The following is a 21225-nucleotide window of genomic DNA, read 5'->3' as shown; positions in this document are numbered from 1 at the left end:
ATGAACCGCCATGTTTCACGGTTTTTTTTTAGTGTATTTGGGATTGAGTTCTTGCAAAGGGGGTCGTCTTACATATGGTTTCCCATCATTACCAAATACATTCAATTTGGATTCGTCACTCCAAACCACCAAATTCCAAAATTTAGAGTCCTTCCAGAGATGGTCTTTAGCAAACGCTTTTCGCTTTTCAATCTTTTGTTTTGAAACGTTAGGTTTTCGTCTTGCTAAACGGCCATTCAATGAATTTTCTTGTAGTCGTCTTCGTACAGTTTGCGCAGATATTTGTACGCCGTGGTATTCTTCTAATTGAGCCCTAATTTCTGTGGAGGTTAAAAATGGATCAGACTTACTTAGCCTTACTAAGGCCCTATCGTCAGAACGGGTGGTCTTTCTTGGCTTTTTGCGCGGTAAATTTCCAAAAGTTTTATTTTTGTTTATAAAATTGAACAGCGTTATTAATTTTGCCTYGAGAAAATCCTAAAACATCTACAACTTTGGCAATATTTTGATATTTTTGAAAACATTTCCATATGACCCTTCTTTCGCTTGAAGTTGTGCTTTTATTCTTGCCCAGTACGACGATGACTACAAATTTGTTAAAAATAACTTAATTTAGTAAAAAAGAACAATATTTATGTAAATTGTGGCGAAAAAATTTTAATTTACCCGTTTCAAACAGGATGACTTAATTATGTGAGCACACTTTTATTGACAATAAATGGAAAATTCATTTAAACTCTCCCATACGAAAATACGTGAATGCGCTGTAAATCGGTGGTGTTCCTAGAATAACGGAACTTTTTGCTCGCGCAATATTAGGGATGTTGCATAAGGAAATATACCTTGTTTTTTACATGTTGTAAAAAAGTACTGAATGACTTAATTATATGAGCTCAAGTATATTTAATATGTGGATTGAACGAGCAAAATAAGTCGCGTAGAGTTACAAAAACATAATAAAAAACTACTTTAAAACTTTAAAAACTTTTCGTATAGTGATTTAATTATTTTCAATTTTTCAAATTAATTTTCTTGCTTTTATCTCCTTAGTGTCCGTTGGTTGATATTTATATGAGATTATTAAATTTCCGATGAATCGTAGAAAAAAATCGATAAATAAAATTTTTACTGGGTTTTGACCTTTTTCTTATTGGGTCACCTTTTTAATTTTCTACTGGGTATTTGTCTTTTGGCGTTCTGTTCGCTAACAATTTTCGTTACCAACAAATATAAGCGAATGGGTGCGCTATTCGTATGTAGGTATGTAAATGCGGGTGTATATTTATTTATACATATAATTTTAGTTCAACGAGAAGAAGGCAATAGCTGATGGCAAAATATTTGCATATATTTTATTATTGCACTTCTTCTCTTGGGCAAATAAAATTTTTGTCAACCCAATAAAACAAGTAAAATTTATGCTTAAGTATTCTTAAGGACCCAATTTGAAAAATGGGCACTTTTTAACAAAGATGATTTGCACTTTATATTATTATTATATATAGAARAAATATGGGTCGCACTTACAGCTTTTTTTTCGGTTTTTGTTAATTTCGGTTTGTTTTTAGTTACTTGTTGGGGTATTTTGTTGAGTCAGCGTATAAGCTTTTTGTCTGTTGGGTGTACTCTTTTAACTTTTGGTTCTGGAACTCCAATGATGTTGTTGGTAAAATTCCCACGAAGACTTTTTCTTTTAATTATCCGGCTCGAAGGACCAAAAATGTAGGGGTATGTCGACGTAAGGGACCGATTGCGTTTAATTAAAAGGTWGTTAGTTTTAGTTCAAACGTTATAAAACTTTAATATAAATTTGGGTATATACAAATATATATGTTTGTGTGTTTCCAATACTGATTAATTGTTACTGAGTTCGTATAATCTAGTGTTAGAGTTCAGTATTAATATACACACATATTGTTGTTATTTAAATATGTGCATTCCAACGTTGCGGGTGCTTGATGATTAATTTTGGTGTATTCCTGGGTTGTATCCGTATTGTTTTGTGTAGTAATTAGAGATTGTACTTGACGTGTACTGTGTATGATAATTGTTCACTTTGTTGTTAAACCCTTTTATTCTCCGTATTCACTTGTTTAGTTGAAAAGAAGGTATAAAGGTATTTTATCGTTGGGGCGGTTTATATTCCTCTGCATTACGCCTCTATTACTTTATGTAATTTGTGGGAGTAATGAAGAGGAGTATTTGTTTGGATTAAACAGTATTAGAAAGCGCAAGGTTCAATCGGTGACTAGCGCAATGAACATATCGTGCTTTTGGATACAGTTGTCTTATCCTGGTTTGCACTCCAYTGAAATGCGGTGACATATTTGCTGCTTCACGAAGTGCTGCATATTTGGATGAGAAGTCTACATACCGTAGACATAACGAAAGTTGCTCTTTGCCTGCAGCATCCATTGTTTCATCACCAAGAATGCTAAAACACTTTGCGCTATTCACTTTATTAATTATTTTGTTTGTCACAATATTAGCGCCAGTCTCGAGAATCTCATTTTGAATGTCTGGGCTTAAATATTTGGCATTCTTAGCACTATTCGCGATTTGAGCTCTCACATTTTCATCGCCAGCATCCAATCTGAAGCGTAATAGCGCTCTAAATTTCCATCCTTCTGTTCAGGCCGAGTTAATGACAGCGCGCCGCTATCATGGTCGCCTCTTAAAGGAAGTTCTTGCTCTGCGCAAAAAAGGATTGTTTCAATAATAGGTTTGAGAGCATTTCTATTTTCTTCTACTTCCTTTGCGCGCTGCATATCCAATCGAGACCTTATCTCTTATTTGCTAGATAGCACATTTAGAATGAAGTGGCCTCCTTTTAAACACATTCTAAATGGTATATGTTTTGCTTGTGTTTATAAAAATTCTCTTTTGCATTCTTCCATTTTCGATAGCCAGTCACAAAATGTCCAGGATTTTGATGCCCACCTTTTCCCACACCTTCGTGAAAAAATAACCAACAAGGCTTACAAAAAACGCTGTCTCCACTTTTAGAGTAGGCAAGCCAATCTCCATCTGTAATCCACTTCTTTTGAAAATATCTTTTTTGCGATTTTGTTTCTGTAGCTGGAAATTCAAATGGTTCTTTTGGAAGCAATGTCGATGTGAGAATATTTTTTTTTGTTGTGTCGTCTAAAGACTTGCTATTTGCCTTAGCAATGTCAAACTGATCCGCTTGCCAAATATCAAGACTCTCTTCAGATTGGAATGCATCAATCATGTCTATTTCAGGAGTTTGATTTAAACTGTCATGCTGATCTAGATACGTATTAACAAAAAAATTTGAAAATCTTTAATTTATTATTTTGTTTGCATTCTTTTTTACATTTCTCAGTGACATCAACTAAAGAACTTGAACTACACACATTTGTACTGCTTGGATTTTAGAAAACAACATCTATAAATATTTAAACAAATAACAAAAAACAACATAGAAGAAAAACATAAACCATAATCACAACAAACACATGTATGAACTTAAACAGCGTAATTTGATTAATGAGGGGGTTGGGGGCTGCGGGGGTCGTGGGCTTCAGCCCTCTATCCCCGACTGGCTACGTGCCTGACAGAAACTGGGCCAATTTTCACACTGGCTCCGATGGAACCTCTTTATACCATCTATATACCACTCCTATATAATAATTTAGCAGGATTTCAGTATTTAATTAAAAAAAATAAATAAAGCAGTGCTTATTTTATGCAAGTGACCAACCTAATTCAACGTGCTYTTTTTTAAAGGGGCGGGGGGGGATGAAAGACGGGGAAAATTTTTAAGCTTATATGTTAAGTAGGAACCCTTTAGTTTWCTAAGCAAAATAATTCAAAGCTCGACTTCGCCCGACRCTATAACAAAAACACTAATTTCTAAAAAATCTTTTCCAAACAAATAATAATACATAAGCTAAATTAATCTTTATACTATTAATTTTAAGTACATACCATGTTGRACAGAATCCATAAAAAAATATTTTCCAGAAACCACTTTCAATTTGAATTCGAACGAAATCTAGGTTCCGACTACGTGTGTGGCAATATAGCGGGCTGAAGGTCATTCATTTAATCGGTTGATTGTAGAACGGTTGCTTAGGTACTAAACAAATTTTTGATGTAACATGTTCCTATGTATGTGCGACGTTTAGTTTTTTTCTGCCCGCCAATTAAGAAAAATTGAACAAACAAAAAAAAAAAATTAAAAACCGAAAAATCGCGCGTCAAAGTTTTCGCTTTCTGGCCAWGCCGTTATATATCTGCTAGACGCTCGGTCACTATTTCCCTTCTAGCGTCGACAATATTTCGAATTCCAATCTATAACTTTGGGGACATATTCTTAGATAATTTTTAAAAAGACTTAAGCATAAAAAAATCGATTTGTTTAATCTTCTAGAGCTGGCTCCTCCCTTAACTGTTTTTTCCTTAGAAACATTTCATTAAAAGTTAAACCGAGTTAAATGGGCGTCTGCAAAAAATACACTGAGGAAATAACCATCAAAGAAGTGCGTAAGTCCCATGTCGTATTTCATTGGATATTCGTGATCATTTCCCCACATTTTCAACTTATATCGAGCCACTCCTCACGACCACTTCGAGAATTCTGCCGCTACAACAACAACCACTCCGAGGACACCGTATTGCAGCGGGAGGGATTACTTTGAAGGAGATGAAGTAGACAGAATTCACCTTTAAACTTGATCACAGTAGTACATACATATACACATATTTCATGCAAATGAAGAATTGAAATAAAAATTAGGTCCTAAATTGTTCTTTCTTGGCCTGTGTATCCTACAGTTAGTCCTAGAGGGACTAGATAGAGGGCATATATTTTCGGGTATTACCAATTACCAAAGTTTTAGATAAGGCGACTCCCTTTCGTGCGACTTCTTCAATCTGCACTTGGAGAAAATAATTCGAGCTACAGAACYTAATCGAGCAGAAACAATTTTCTATAAGAGTGTTCAGCTGGCGATGATATTGATATTTATCTTCAAACTGGATAAGGAAGGCAAACAGATGGGCAAGACGAAATATCTCCTATCATCGAACAAAGTGTTTTCACACTCGCAACTCCCACGTCACTGTTGATAGTCTTAAGTTCTAAGTTTTAGATAATTTCGTATATCTGGAAACCGGCATTAACAGTAACAATAATGTCAGCTTCGAAATCTAATGAGGTGCTATTTTTGACTGAGTAGGCAATTCTCTCGTCGAAACAAAATTCCATAAGTCACTCATTATTCCCCTCCTGCTATATGGTGTAGAGGCAGAATTTTCGAGATAAATGTTCTGCAAAGATTTATGGTTTTATGCGCGTTGGCCACGGCGTATATCGCATTCGATGGAACGATGAGCTTTATGAGATATATGACGACATTGACATAGTTCAGCGAATTAAAAGACAGAGGTTACGCTGGCTAGGTCATGCCGTCCAAATGGTGGAAAACACTCTATCTCTGAAAGTATTCGACGCAGTACTCGCCGGGGGAAGCAGAGGAAGCTCCCCTCCGTTGAGGTTGAGAAGGACCTGACTTCGCTTGGCATTTCCAATTGGCGCCATATTGCCAAAAGAAGAAACGTCTGGCGTGCTGTTGTTAACTCGGCCATAATCGTGTAAGTGGTATCTAAACCAGTAAAGAAGAAGAAGAAGCACAAAAAGTTAAACAATAAGGAGAAACAAGGAACGGTTAAAGATGCAGCACTTGGTTTGAAAGCAGTTAAATATTTTAGCTGTTGTAAATGAAATCATTTAGGGGTGTTGTGGAATCTGATAGTTGTCGGAAGCAGAATTGAAACTGATCAAAAAAAAGTAGTAGGTGCCACGAATTCAGATATTATTGCTTTGAAATTCGAAACAGAGTTCGTATCGGTTTTGGTTGTCACGGAAACCAATTTTATTGGGTTTCCTATCAGAAGCCAAGTAAGAAGATAGTCGCTCACAGAAATGCGTCTTTATTCATTCGATAATTGTTATGTCTTAAAATCTTTCTTTAATTCGGGACTCATTAACAACTTTCATGGAATTGTTTCCAAATGTATTCATTTGCAAGTTTTGTCACATTTGCATACAGCTGATTCGAATATTGATTTTGCGTATGTTCGAAAAGACGAGAATCCAAACAGATTCTGTGACGCCATTGGTTTGCAATTCTGTCTTGGATTCCACAACATTATTTACTTAATGTCTAAGGTGTTTATAATAAATTTAACCTATGTAATTCTAGTCGCTTTATTCACCGCATTAGTGTTGTGGAGAGGTACATACCGATATTTCTAAATACCAATTGTTACTGACCGATTACATAATTATAATCGAAAAATTCTCTCTTAATTTTACTGACATAAACTCAACTGGAGCGGCGGAAAACGTTATGTCAAGCTTATAGTTTGTGAAGAAGTCAAATTTTAAATGGTTTAGCTTTAAGTTATAAGTTAAAAAAATTGGCAGACCTAATATACCCGAAATAAAGAAAACAGGCAAGTGAAAAATAACCACATTGGGTACATTGGCGATAAGGCAGGGTTAAATTAATTGTAATTACTTTTGGCATTATGTATGCTCGAGAGCATATTTCCAGGCAGTTTTATTAAGATAATTAACACAATAATATATTAGGCTTAAAGCATATACAGTATACCTGTAATTTTCTATGTTTGAATAATTTAGATTAAGTGCTTATTATCATTATTTGTCATATACGTAGGTTGCCTTTTATATTTCGGGGTTCCAAAACAAAAACAATTTTAATCATTGAAAATTGTTTTGTTCTTTTTAAAAATATTCTCTATTAAGATCTCTACTCTTATATGCGTTTAAAGCAATTGTCGAAGTACTTTTGCCACTGTCATTGAGGTATCTCCAAAACATGCCTTATGACCTCTTAGTTTACTTTGAACGAACTTGATTAAAAATAGGACTCACACACAGGTTCATAGATGTTACGATATCATAAACGTGTTTTGAAGCAGCGCTATCATGTTTTGTTAATATTTCTCTCGGCCAATCGGCACGATCTTTCTTTTGAACCTGAACAAATTTTTTACAGTCAAATAATCATGGAATATTGAACGTTACAAATACCCATAGTTGTCTTAATCACAGGAAAGTTTCCGGAACAACAAACTAATTATTATTATCACTGAAAGTAAACAGATCGCACAGTATCCACTTTTTTCTTWCGCAATAGGACGTTATGATACCAATTACAACATGACGTATCCAGATGTCTTGTACAAAGCGCATTACCTGTTTTTATATGTCACTGTATAACACTYGTTTTGCTACCAACTTTTTCAATAGATTGAGTCAAATTGGTTTCTCCATATTTTAAAATAACTCTCCAAAATCGAAATATTTGCTTTCGATGTTCGAAATTCACCATATTATATATAGGGTGGCTGATAAATTTTGTTACATTAATAAACTCAAATAATTTTTTTTTTCGTTTATGGAATTCATTTTTCTTTTATTCATGTTAAGCTCATTCAATTTTATTAAATATAGCTTAATTAGTTTTATGCGGCATCTTGCCAAAAAGTTGTTAATTACTGCTTGGAGAGTTGAGCCAGGAATAGCTAATCTAAGTTCATTCAAATTTGTTGSTTTTGCTTTGTAGACTTCCTGTTTGCAAAAACSCCACAAGAAAAAGTCAGGTGCTGTAAGGTCAGGCGACCTGGGTGGCCAACGGAATGTGGAGTTTCTGGATGTCAGCTTATTGGGAAATTTTCGTCGCAATTCTGTCATAACAGTTTTGCTATGTGAGGAGCTGCACCATCTTGCTGAAACCACACAGAGTTGAAAGAAATTCTCATTCGGCGTAATTTTGGATAGAAAAACTCTCTCAACATGCTCAAGTAACGGTCTCCAGTAACCGTAACGGTGTGACAGTTTTCTTCGAAGAAGTAAGGCCCGACAATGCAGCGTGATGAAACTGCACACCACACTGTGACACGAAGTGGATGCAATTCCATCTCATGGAGTATCTGTGGGTTGGAAGCACTCCATATTCGACAATTTTGTTTGTTTATGATATTGATATCATCGGCCTCAACACCCGCGCTGTTAGTTCTGCTTTCTCCAGATTTTACAAGGAAGCAAAGAAGATGGGTTTGGCAGTGAACAAGGGCAAAACGAAATATCTCCTGTCAACAATTTCAGCCTGGAAATTCAACGCAGAATAACTCTTACCAACAGGTGTTACTTCGGACTGAGGAGGCAATTGAGAAGCAAAGTCCTCTCTCGACAAACAAAAACCAAACTCTATAAGTCACTCATAATTCGCGTCCTGCTATATGGTGCAGAGGCTTGGACGATGTTAACGACTGAGGAGTCGACATTGCGAGTTTTCGAGAGAAAAGTTCTGCGAAAGATYTATGGTCCTTTGCGCATTGGCCACGGCKAATATCGCATTCGATGAAACGATGAGCTGTACGAAATATACGACGACATTGCATAGTTCAGCGAATTAAAAGACAGCGGCTACGCTGTCTAGGTTATGTTGTCCGAATGGACGARAACACTCCAGCTCTGAAAGTATTCGACGCTGTACCCGCCGGGGGAAGCAGAGGAAGGGGAAGTCCTCCAACCCGTTGGAAGAACTAGGTGGCGAAGTACCGGGCTACGCTTGGAATATCCAATTGGCGCCACGTAGTGAAAAGAAGAAACGACTGGCGCGCTGTTGTTAACTCGGCTATAATCGCGTAAGCAGTGTCTACGCCAATTAAGACGAAAAAGAAAGCCACACTGATAAGGTCCAATCAGTTTGTTGACGATGGGCTTTAATCTTTCACACAACCTTATATACGATGTTTAGGAGACCACGATAGTAGGCGCAGATTATGGGGTCTCCCTTTTTGTGGGTTGGGCAGAGCACACTTAAATTCCAATCGTTGGGCATTTTTTCGTTCGACCATCTTCTAGAAAAAGACTAATGCCTGCTAATTATCAGTTCTTCACCGCCTTGTTTGAATAGCTCGGAATCGGGTTCACCTTCTCCTGACGTTATAATTGGAGTGTTCCTTCATTAATTTTACTAAGCTCTGGGCACAAGTCACTAGGTTACCACAAGAGTATGCTCCRGTTTTTAACTCTCTGTTAGTCGCTGCATCCTTTCGTAGAATTTTCGAGTATTACCCCTGTCGGCCAGCTTCTCAAGTTCTTCATACTCACGCATTTTGACCACTCTTTCTTCAACTTGAGCAGAAAATCTTCCCTGTAGTTGTTGACGTGCGTGCTTGGATATACAGAGGCGGCCGCGTATCTTCACTAAAACAAGATAGTCGATGTTACATTTTTGGGGCGTATGCACATCAAAGATATTAGAAACATGTCGTCCATCTATCAGAAGTCGAACTGGTTTTGAATTTTAATTTTTACGAATTTTTTAAAAWTTTTTATTGTTTTATCTTTTCGCTGCTTGGTCCAATTGGAGGTTCCGATCGAAGCCAATGACTTCTCCACCTGGTCTTTCAACGGAGTGGAGGTCTTTCTCTGGAGAGTTTTCGCTCATTCGGACGTCTGTCTTTTAATTCTATGAACTATGTCATTGTCGTTTTTCTCATAGAGCTCATCGTTCGATTGAATGTGCTATTCGCCGTTTCCAATACACAAAGGACCATAAATCTTCCAGAGGAACCTTTCTCTTCAAAACTCGAAATGCCGACGCATCAGCTGTTGTCAACACTCACCGATCCAAACGGGGTTAGATCGCCGAAAAGASAGCCCTTGGTCGGATGAAATCCGAGTCAATTCCGGTAACGTAGAACCGGCTGTCGTGGGAATTGTATCAGCTGTTGTCATTGACCATGCTTCTGCACTATATAGCAGGACGGGTCTACTGAGTGACTTATAGAGTTTGGTTTGGTTCGTCGAGAGAAAACTTTACTGCTGGCTAGAGATATTCTGCGTTGGATTTCGAGGCTGACATTGACGATATTATCTACGACTTCAAAGATGTGACTGTCAATAGTAACTTTTGAGCTAAGTCGCAAGTKCGACGACTGATTGTTTAATGACAAGAGATATTTCGTCTTGCCCTTGTTCACTACCATTTGCTCCACTTCCTTATCCAGTCTGGAGAAAGCAGAACTAACAGTGTGATGTTGAGACCGTGATATCAATATCATCAGCGTACGCCAGCAGATRTACAGTCTTATAGAAGATGGTGCCTGCTCGATTAAGTTCTGCAGGTCGAATATTTTTCAAGGGTGGATTGAAGAAGTCGCACGAAAAGTAGTCGTTTTGTCTGAAGATATAGAAATGTATTTTGGTATAGTGGATTGCTATAAGAAGAAACATCTGTTGGCTGAAATTCCGCACTCAATATGGTTTATTGTATCTTCCAAACTGCTGAAGCTATTTAAAGGTTAATAGAAATATTATTTTTAACAGCTCTTCACCCGCTGTGAAAATTGGTACAATCAGATAATWACCACGTGTACTGCCCATATAACGGTTATGTTGAAAACTACTGAAAGTGCGATAACTCAGTGACTAAATACGCCAMAAGATTTATTTGAAAACACTGAATTTTGCTGCTTTATCGACTAAGAAAATGTATTGATATGACATATTTACTAATAAATATACACCTTTTGAAATAAATATTAGAAACCACAAGATACGAGTATGTTCATTTTACAACAAATAAGCGCGTGGTAGATTAATAGCACTAGGTATATATAAACTTTATTGATTTACATTATAATCTAAATTTAGGCCCCTATTACGGTTTCTTCCAACATCGTTTTGGTAGGAATTTTGAAATTCGGCATTATAGCTTTCCACTCAACCCGTTAAAAAAAACTTCGATTGAAGTGCTGGCAAGATTCAATTTTTCTTTAGTATAACGGCTTTCAACTCTGTGTCAGTAGGGTTGAAAATGAAGAATTTTTATAACAAATCAGTAGAAGGGTGAAACATTTGTTGAACTTGTGAAGTCCCGGTATTGCGATTTGGAAACATTASAATAAAATTAAGGAATTCCTTGGCATATAAGAGGTATCCAGACCGAACTTGTTAATGTGGTAATTCGTTTTTTGATACTTCGTTAAAACATTTAACATTTGAACATACTTTTTGCTTTATCTCAGTAGTCAGACCTTTGTTCCAAATGCAATTCAAAAGGGCTTTACCTTTGGGATGTGTGAGCGATGAACGCCATAAGATATTTTTGGCATTATGGTCACCACCAGCAATTAATTTATATTCAAATTGGTTCATAATTTGAATATAAATATATTATTATACATACTATTTACTCTATAAAAATTACAGGAGGCCAATGAAATTTGAAAATTAATATTTTTTCCTATGATTTAACTTTTAAACTGACTCTCAACGTTAAATTTCGACGTATTTATAATATTTATAAAAACTACAAAATCAATATTCATATATTTCTGTAGAAAAACTACAAAATCAATATTCATATATTTTTAGTTTGGTGGTTAAAGTTTTGATACAATAATGTGATGGTGCATTTTCATCGTGTAAAATCAATGGATTTTTCTTCCACAATTCCGACTGTTTTTGAAAGATGAGCTCACGCCAACGCCACAATTTCGCCAAATAGAACTCTTTATTGCTTTCGGTTCGTTTTTTCCCCCATTCCGATGATTGTTTACTTGTTTGTATTGCGAACTCATAGAACCATGTCTCATCATCAGTTATAATGCGCTCCACGATCAAGTATGTCCAAAACTCTTGTTTGCGGTACTTTTTTGAAAAAATCGGCTTAATCGGTACTAGTCGAACAAGAACGCTATTAAAATCATTCGAACGGACACGCGAGCGATGTCGAGGTCTCTTGCCATCTCTTTAATGTGGTTGGCGAATTTGCAGTACCATATCCTTCACTTTTTTAATGTTTTCCTCAGTTGATGAGGTCGAAGATCGTCCAGAAAGAGGCATGTCTTCAATCTCGATCTCTCGATCCTTTTACTTTTTTTGTCACAATGTATATAATTTTACATTTTGGTTTCAGTTAAATAAATCTCAAGAATGATCTGTGTGCAGGCTATAACCCTGATTAATCGACAGATCCTTTCGAAATATTTTAATGACAATGAAGAAATTAATCAGCTCTGGAAGCTTTTTGGTCGTCTGATTTTTTAGTACTTTTTTAAAGAGATGTTGAATTTGTCCTGCTTGTTGATTTTCTGTAAGAACTGTACTAAAACTCTAATAAATGGGCAAACGTAGATGAACAGAAGGTGCTATATATTTATAAACTGCCTTTTAATAAGATAATATTTTTCGTTTTAAAATCTATGTATATTAATAATAGATTTTGGATAATAAGAATTATGCAAACTTTGGCCAAGTTTGTTTGCTATGCTAGGATACTTTGAATCTAAAGACACCACAAACGGTTGGTGCCAGTTATATTGTTACTTCATCCTTTTTTTTCAATTTCAGGAGAGCACTCCGCTTTTCATTTTTAACAGGTCTTCGATAGCAATATTATCCTGTAGACGATGTCTTAATAAGTAGTATTACTATTATTAATTACTTCTGGTAATATACGTTTCAAATCGAAATTAGTCGGTGGTGGTTGGTCCCTGCTTCTATACCTCCATGAATCTGAATCCTATGATTTCCTCTTTAATATTTTCGTATCATTGTATCAATTACGCTTTTAACCTCATATAAAAGAATTTAATTAATATTTTTTTTTTGTTTCTAGGGAAAATGCAAGTTCAAATGGAAAAATTGTACAAGGATTTGGGAGAATACTTTTCATTTGACTATAACAAATATTCAATGGAGGAGTTTTTTACCGATATCAAAAAATTTAAAGATGCCTTTATACTAGCACAACAAGAGAATATACACCAAAGAGAAGAAGAGAATAAGAAACGGAGGTTACAAGATGCTCGAGAACGGTTGCTTCGCGAGCAATTAGAACGGCAACAACTTAAATTAGCACTTGTTGACATGGATTCTACGCAAACCCAGGAAGGAGTAATGGACAGTTTATTAGAAGCCTTACAAACTGGAACTGCTTTCGGAAATCGTAATCAAAGACAAAGGCGGCCCCGACCTTCAGGCGCTGAACGACGAGCCCAACTTAGTAGAAGCCGATCAAGAACACGCGTCGGTACAAGTGCTTTTGTAGCTTGCGAAAGTTTTGCAAACGATAACTTTCTACAGAAGAAACATCACATTTAGTAATCCTTTTAACCTTTTTGCGAAATTAAGTATTGTTAAATTAATAAACTTATGTTGGCGAAGAAATTAGTTGATATATTATTTATTATTTAATAATAATTAATAATTTAGATTCAGCCCTATAGCAAATCATCGCACACTTGTTATGGAAAATATATGAAATTGCTATGAAAATTCCTAAAGTGGCAAAACGCGGATTCATATTTTGTTCGTAAATTTATTTTAACTATAAAAGATTTCAGTTTTATTTATCAAAATTTAAATATTTTCTCCTACCCAGATTATTTCGAAATGTCAAAATTCAAAATAAGGTCTGGTAACAAAATTTTCGAATTCACGTGGATTCAGAGATAGAAAGTTATGCGTATTCATAGCGGACATTCATATTCGTTTTCTCTGATGGATTGCATGATAGGGCTGATTGTAATGGTAGGCATAATTTTCACAATGCTTACTATTACAAGGCATTAAATGCATGAAATTTTTGTAACAATGGTAACGGTTGAATAGTTCATAATGAAGAGATTGAGTTTACAGTAATGCAACAATATTCAACAAAATTTTTTTCAATAAATTGCCAATCTCCAGGAAAACATGCATCCTTTTTTTCTTACACAAGTTTTATTATTATTATTATATTAACTTTTATATAAAACCAAAAATTTAGTATTAGTTATAAAGGAACATAGGTAAAAATACTGCAACTGATAAATTCGTAAAATTATTCATATTTGAAACTTCTTTTAATATATATGTATGCATGTTCGAAATCTGCCAACAAGTGCTTAATCGGATTAAAATCCGAGGACTGGGGCCCTATTCTGTATCTCGATTCGTAAATGTATTCTATTCGAAATTCGGATCTACTTTATAATTTTTCGAAAGTTGTACCACCCTGTGCCACAATAAATACAATTTTCGTTTTTGCTCTCTACAACTCAAAAGATAACTAATATTTTATTCGAAAATTGGTTTGAAAATCCGAAAATCGAGTTACAGTATATAAAAAATCCGAATTCGAGTAAATTTTGTTTGGAATCGAGTTACAGAATAGGCCCCCTGAGGGGGCGGTCCTAAAACTTTTGCGGTGTTGTACAATATCCACAGTTTTGTCTTGTGAACTGTACGTTTTGGGTTGTTGTCCTATTGAAATATGCAACGAGCGGAAAGTCTTAATTTATCCCTGCCAACATTTAAATTATCTTTTATATATTATAGGTGATACACATACAGTGCCATAGCGGCACTTTTTCCTTTTGTTTAAATGACTTAAGCATCTCCTCGCATGTACTATGTACACCACTCTGGCTGGGGAAAACTRGCGCACCCTACGACAACAACACTACACTCAGCTAGCGATCGCCGCAAGACGACACCATACGCCATCAACCTAACAAAAGGAATTGGATAATTGCTTACGGACTTCGCACGTCAACATCCGTCCTAAACAATTCGACAGGTCAATTCGCTACCTCAACACTCTACCGCGATTATCCAATTCGACCTCGATTCGCGGAACCTCGATCGCCAACTCCGGCAAATGAGTATCTTTATAAATAGGCTGTTCACGATAAGGTGGTTATCGGGTTATGTGGTTATGTGATTAAGTAAACAACAACAAAATGCGGTATGACARAATAACCAACTTTGACCAACCCAGACCCTTGTTTACAGATTATGTGGTTGTTTGCTTATTTCCAGTGTTAGAAAGTCGTGGGAGTTTTACTAAATGGCAGCACAAAAAATAAATAAAACCTAAGCGAATGGCATTTCCATTTATATTTTCTAATTGGAAATTCTGCTATTAACAGCTGTTTTTTGTTTACAATTGCATTGTGACACTGTTCAGGGCGCAAGATGTCTGCAAATTTTATACGAAGAATCTTTTGAACTCTTAAAATTTGGATTATTTAATAAGCACATACCTTCAATAAAGTCCATTTCCTGAATAACAAAACTTATTTTAAATTCAATTATGTTGTTTTTTAAACTTTGTTTAGGCATTTTATAAGTAGAAATTTCATTGAACTTAAAATGTAAACAATGAACAACTCTTTGTATAAAAATAAGCATACAACCATACAATATGGGATGTTCACGGATCATAGCTGTCTCTTATACACATCTAGATGTGTATAAGAGACAGTTTCTATACAAACACATATGTACAAACATATATCAAAACTATGGACAAAATTCCCACTTTAACTAAAAACATTACACTAAAAACAACACACAAACCGGGCGTGAAATCGCGAAACTAAAAATATACATACCAACAAATTAAGCGGGCGCGAATCTAAAACAACATAAAATAAACAAAACAACAAACACAAAAAAAAAAAAAACAATTCAAAAATTTACATGCCTTACCTTATAAATATAATATATTTGTACATATAATCATACGGCATACAATCTACCACTCTCGATATACCCTACGTTGGGTAATATTAAACAATTAAATTTTAAGTAGTTATTTTAATTAAAAAGTAAAGTCAATATAAGCGCATAACTAAATGCTCTTAATTTACTTTAATATAAAACTAAAACATACAAAAGGCTCGGCTAAACAACAATTATTAATGTGAAAAATATATATTTAAGCTTACGTACATATATATACTATATATGTCCATATATTAAAACATACATATATTTTGAAAGTCCGAACTGCAAATATCCCGCAATACCCCTTGTTCTTTGGCAAACAAAAACAAGCAGGATTGCGTACATAAAGCAAATTGATCTCTCTAACGAGCTCTCAATTGCTCAAGATAACCATACTAATAAACACACAAACAATCCGTACATACTTATGTAAATAGCGCATTGATCCTCTCAGCGAGCTCTCATTTGCATAAAACATAAGTACCTTCACACATRTATACAATTCCAAGTATTAGGGTGTATCCAAATACTTACATAAGAACGTAAAAGGTATTTATAAATTAAAAGTGCGGATATTKGCAAACTTAAAACTAAAATACAATAAATAAATATTATTTTTTCGCAAATAAACAGAAATGGTAATAATAACAAGAAATAACATATTCCTTTGTTAGCAACCTAAACTGAAAATAAAAACATTTACCTAAAAAAGTTTCAATTCAATTTCCGTATTCAAATCAGTTTGCTCTGAGGAAAATTTAATTCGTTTGAGAAATATATTAATACACAAAATATCGAAAATGATTCTTAATAACACAAATCATAATACACCTGCAGGAGCTACACGCTCAAAACAGGCTATTAAATTCATTTCAGAAAGTGACAGTTTAACAAGATACTGCACTAGATTTGCCTCTTCACCGATTCAAGAAAATTCTSAATCGTTATTAGAAATAAAAAGCCAAAATCTTAAAATTTTCTGGACTCGTCTCCAATCGGCTCATGACGCCATCGTAGAATCTGACKATTCACACCTACCACAAAATTTGAAACAATCGGCTTATGCAATATATGAAAACTGCTTAGACCAATATGAAGAAACAAAAGCTATGATCTCTGATCAACTAAAGCTAATAAAAGCAATTGCACCTACTCCCCACAGTAGAGTAGAGCTGCCACAAATAGACAGTCAAAAGGTAAGTTCAGGTATCCACCTCGAGGTGCCCGCATGTGACACAGAAACATTCTATGGAGGTTATGAAGAATGGCTGTCTTTCCGGGACATGTTTACAGCCGTTTACATCAACCATCCACAACTATCAGAAGCACAAAAATTGTATCATATCAGATACAAAACTAAAGGTCAAGCAGGCGAAATAGTCAAACAGTTCGCATTAAATGACGATAATTTCAATTTGGCTTGGGAAGCAAAAAGACTAGATATGAAAACGAAAGAATACTGGTCGATAAGCAAGTAACGATACTATTAAACTTGCCTAAAATCAAGAATGAAACAAGTGAAGAATTTGTAAGACTACAATCCACTGTTTCTAATTGTTTGTCGATTCTGTCGACACGAAATATTCCCACAGACAGCTGGGACCCAATTCTGGTAAACATTTGCATCGCCACATTACCAGAAAAGTCGCTACTTCGATGGGAGCAATCGCTCTCATCACGAAAAAAAGTGCCCAACGTGGCAACAAATGAAAGATTTTCTCACCACCCAATATGAAATTGCGGAAAGGTTAGAAGAAAAAATAANTCCACAACTATCAGAAGCACAAAAATTGTATCATATCAGATACAAAACTAAAGGTCAAGCAGGCGAAATAGTCAAACAGTTCGCATTAAATGACGATAATTTCAATTTGGCTTGGGAAGCAAAAAGACTAGATATGAAAACGAAAGAATACTGGTCGATAAGCAAGTAACGATACTATTAAACTTGCCTAAAATCAAGAATGAAACAAGTGAAGAATTTGTAAGACTACAATCCACTGTTTCTAATTGTTTGTCGATTCTGTCGACACGAAATATTCCCACAGACAGCTGGGACCCAATTCTGGTAAACATTTGCATCGCCACATTACCAGAAAAGTCGCTACTTCGATGGGAGCAATCGCTCTCATCACGAAAAAAAGTGCCCAACGTGGCAACAAATGAAAGATTTTCTCACCACCCAATATGAAATTGCGGAAAGGTTAGAAGAAAAAATAACCAAAACAAAGAACATTAAAYACGACCCAAATAGAAGCTTAAATAGACCCCAAGCTAGAAGCAAAAACAAATCAAATAGAATTTTTAACAAAATACAAACGTTCACATCCGAACAGAAAAAACAAACGTCATGCGAACTATGCACAAGAGGGCATAAACTTAAATCTTGCGAGAGGTTTAAAAACTTAACAGTTAACGAACGAAATAATTTTGTCAGGTCAAAAAGACTTTGCACAAATTGTCTGTCACATGCGCATACATATAAAAATTGCAAAAGCAAATTCAATTGCATCTATTGTCACAAAAGACACCACTCAATGCTTCATTACAGCATATATCCCATCTCACCCCAAAAAAGTGCTTATACAAAAAGAACCATGGGCTTAATTGCAAAAGCAAATCCCGAATTCCACAATTCTAAAGATTGCCAAGAGGCACCATGTTGCCCAAAGGCAGAAAAAATTCAAACGCTGCACAGCGAAACGCAAAGTGGACTAGTTACAGAACCAGTTACCACCATACCARCTCAAGTTGAGAACAAAAACCTTMATTCACAATTAAGTAAATCGCAAAAGTTAAAGAAACTTCCATTAACCAACAAAACTATAAAAGATCAGTATTGTAAGCGCTACTCGAAAGCCGCAACTACTCGATCAAATAATGGCCGGTACGTCGTACGACTACCACTAAAGCCACAATTTTCCAATACTCCACAAATTGGTATAAAAAATAAAGTCAGATTTACCTCTGACAGTCAATGTATTAAAAGAACATACTAATTTTCGGCCCCGCAGGATGGCTTTCGCCAATAATGAAAAAAAAAAGGAAATCCCAGAGCGGTGGCGGGCTACTAAACGCCAAATTAGTGCGCACGCACTGAAACATAAAATATAATATAACATAATTGTATCAAAAAGTCGAAAAACCGACACCTTTCATACATTTTCAAAAATAAATAAAATCTCAAAAGTGAGTTGAGGGATCACCATACTCCCAATGCTATCAAGTGACGCACCTACCCTTACAAAAAGCAAAGGTTGCTCTTATCGCATCTATCTAAGCGCTCATCATATGGGTGAGTTATGGAAATGAAATCAACTGTACAAAACTTTAAATTAAGTATAACGAATTATCTACACTACTAAGCCGTTCTCCATTCACGGTCACCTCACGCAAGATCCCTCAAATTTCTTAGTCCTAACTCAAAGGCTAAAGAGTACCCATTCTGGCCACACATGAGCCATGAGCCAGGCGTGCAGATACTATCCTTTATAAGCCGATTTATTTGCCGATAATACAGAAAAGGCTAGTAATAAGTCATCTACAAAATAACTATCAAAGAAACAACCGCTTTAAATAATAACTACGAAATCAGTTACAAACTCGTAAATGCGCAATATATAGTTTCATATTGTACGCACAGAAAATCATAACATAAAAACGAGTATATTTAAAACCAAAGCCGTTTCCAACATTTATATGTAGCAGGTGTTCTGTGCCCTCGGCTACTCTACCAGCAATACGTCGAAATACAGGCACCAGCGTATACGTAATACTAGGCAAAATATTCGCCTAGGGGGCCCAGGATGTTTAAATGACTTAAGCATCTCCTCGCATGTACTATNATCACCATACTCCCAATGCTATCAAGTGACGCACCTACCCTTACAAAAAGCAAAGGTTGCTCTTATCGCATCTATCTAAGCGCTCATCATATGGGTGAGTTATGGAAATGAAATCAACTGTACAAAACTTTAAATTAAGTATAACGAATTATCTACACTACTAAGCCGTTCTCCATTCACGGTCACCTCACGCAAGATCCCTCAAATTTCTTAGTCCTAACTCAAAGGCTAAAGAGTACCCATTCTGGCCACACATGAGCCATGAGCCAGGCGTGCAGATACTATCCTTTATAAGCCGATTTATTTGCCGATAATACAGAAAAGGCTAGWAATAAGTCATCTACAAAATAACTATCAAAGAAACAACCGCTTTAAATAATAACTACGAAATCAGTTACAAACTCGTAAATGCGCAATATATAGTTTCATATTGTACGCACAGAAAATCATAACATAAAAACGAGTATATTTAAAACCAAAGCCGTTTCCAACATTTATATGTAGCAGGTGTTCTGTGCCCTCGGCTACTCTACCAGCAATACGTCGAAATACAGGCACCAGCGTATACGTAATACTAGGCAAAATATTCGCCTAGGGGGCCCAGRATGTTTAAATGACTTAAGCATCTCCTCGCATGTACTATATACACCACTCTGCCWRGGKAAAACTGGCGCACCCTACGACAACAACACCACACTCAGCTAGCGATCGCCGCAAGACGACACCATACGCCATCAACCTAACAAAAAGGAATTGGATAATTGCTTACGGACTTCGCACGTCAACATTCGTCCTAAACAATTCGCTACCTCAATTCGTCCCATACAGTTCGCCCATCACTTTTYCGCTTATACACTGCGCCGCTTCAACACTCTACCGCGATTATCCAATTCGACCTCGATTCGCGGAACCTCGATCGCCAACTCCGGCAAATGAGTATTTTTATAAAATCTTTATAAAATATGAATTTAATTTACAAATAAAATTCTTTAAATATACATACAGTATATAAAGTGTTTTTTTATTTTAATTAAAGCAGTAGTGTGTGCTCCATAAGATATTAAATACAATACAATACTTTTGTTGCTAGTGTGGTGTGATCACAAAATATAMATAAATGCTAAATTGGGCATCCAATTTAATCACCTTTGCATTTCAGAATTCACTTTTTGCCAAACTTTATTGCCATAATCAGGTCCAAATATGTTGAACTTCCATCGTTACTAAAATTTACTGCTTTATTCATGGAGTGCGCTCTTTATACCAAAAGCTATAAGCGTCATACGTACAGTTTCTTCGCTGACACGTATTCCAGCATTCAAAGCGAGACTTTGATTAAGTTCTGAAGCGGATTTTATTTAATTTTTCTCACGTTAACGGCTTTATCATAATTTTGAACTTCATCGAATCCCTTTACAAATTGTTACGGAAGGTTGAAACACTTCTATTGGTAAATTTTAATATCTTCTGCAAGATTTTTTGCTTCTTCCWTCCGAAGATATTAAATACTAATCTTTTTTCTTCGAATTTGGTTTCTTTTAATTTTTTATTTATATTGAAAGATGGAGGACAGGATTATCTTGCGCAGTATAAATGGTTTGTTAGTGATGAGAATTATTAGGGGAGAATATTAATTTGATGAAGGCGAAGTTTTTTAGGGATTATAGRAATTTGTTCGCATACCGCAACTAACTATACAAGAAAATCTTAATCCATACTGTTTTTGGGTCCAAACCGGACCCGAAGAATTTTTTTCTGCAATCACCACCTTGGTTATATGCAATACATATATGGAGCAAATTTTGTTCAGAG

General features: G+C 35.6%; 1 protein-coding gene across 1 annotated transcript in view; it reads left to right on the top strand.

Moving 5' to 3' along the window:
* The window catches only part of LOC108973009 (protein diaphanous), a gene marked incomplete in the record, with an annotated part of 109811 nt that extends 96039 nt beyond the window's left edge, over positions 1 to 13772 (top strand). The window contains 1 exon segment of the mRNA XM_018939998.1: positions 12693 to 13772. Within this exon segment, the coding sequence (XP_018795543.1) occupies positions 12693 to 13177 (485 nt within the window).
* Positions 13773 to 21225: the final 7453 nt, after the last annotated feature.

The sequence above is a fragment of the Bactrocera latifrons genome, unplaced genomic scaffold (genome assembly GCF_001853355.1).
Source record: "Bactrocera latifrons isolate USDA-ARS-PBARC rearing strain unplaced genomic scaffold, ASM185335v1 scaffold_449, whole genome shotgun sequence".
NCBI lineage: Eukaryota > Metazoa > Arthropoda > Insecta > Diptera > Tephritidae > Bactrocera > Bactrocera latifrons.
This window is presented reverse-complemented; position numbering and strand designations above follow the sequence as displayed.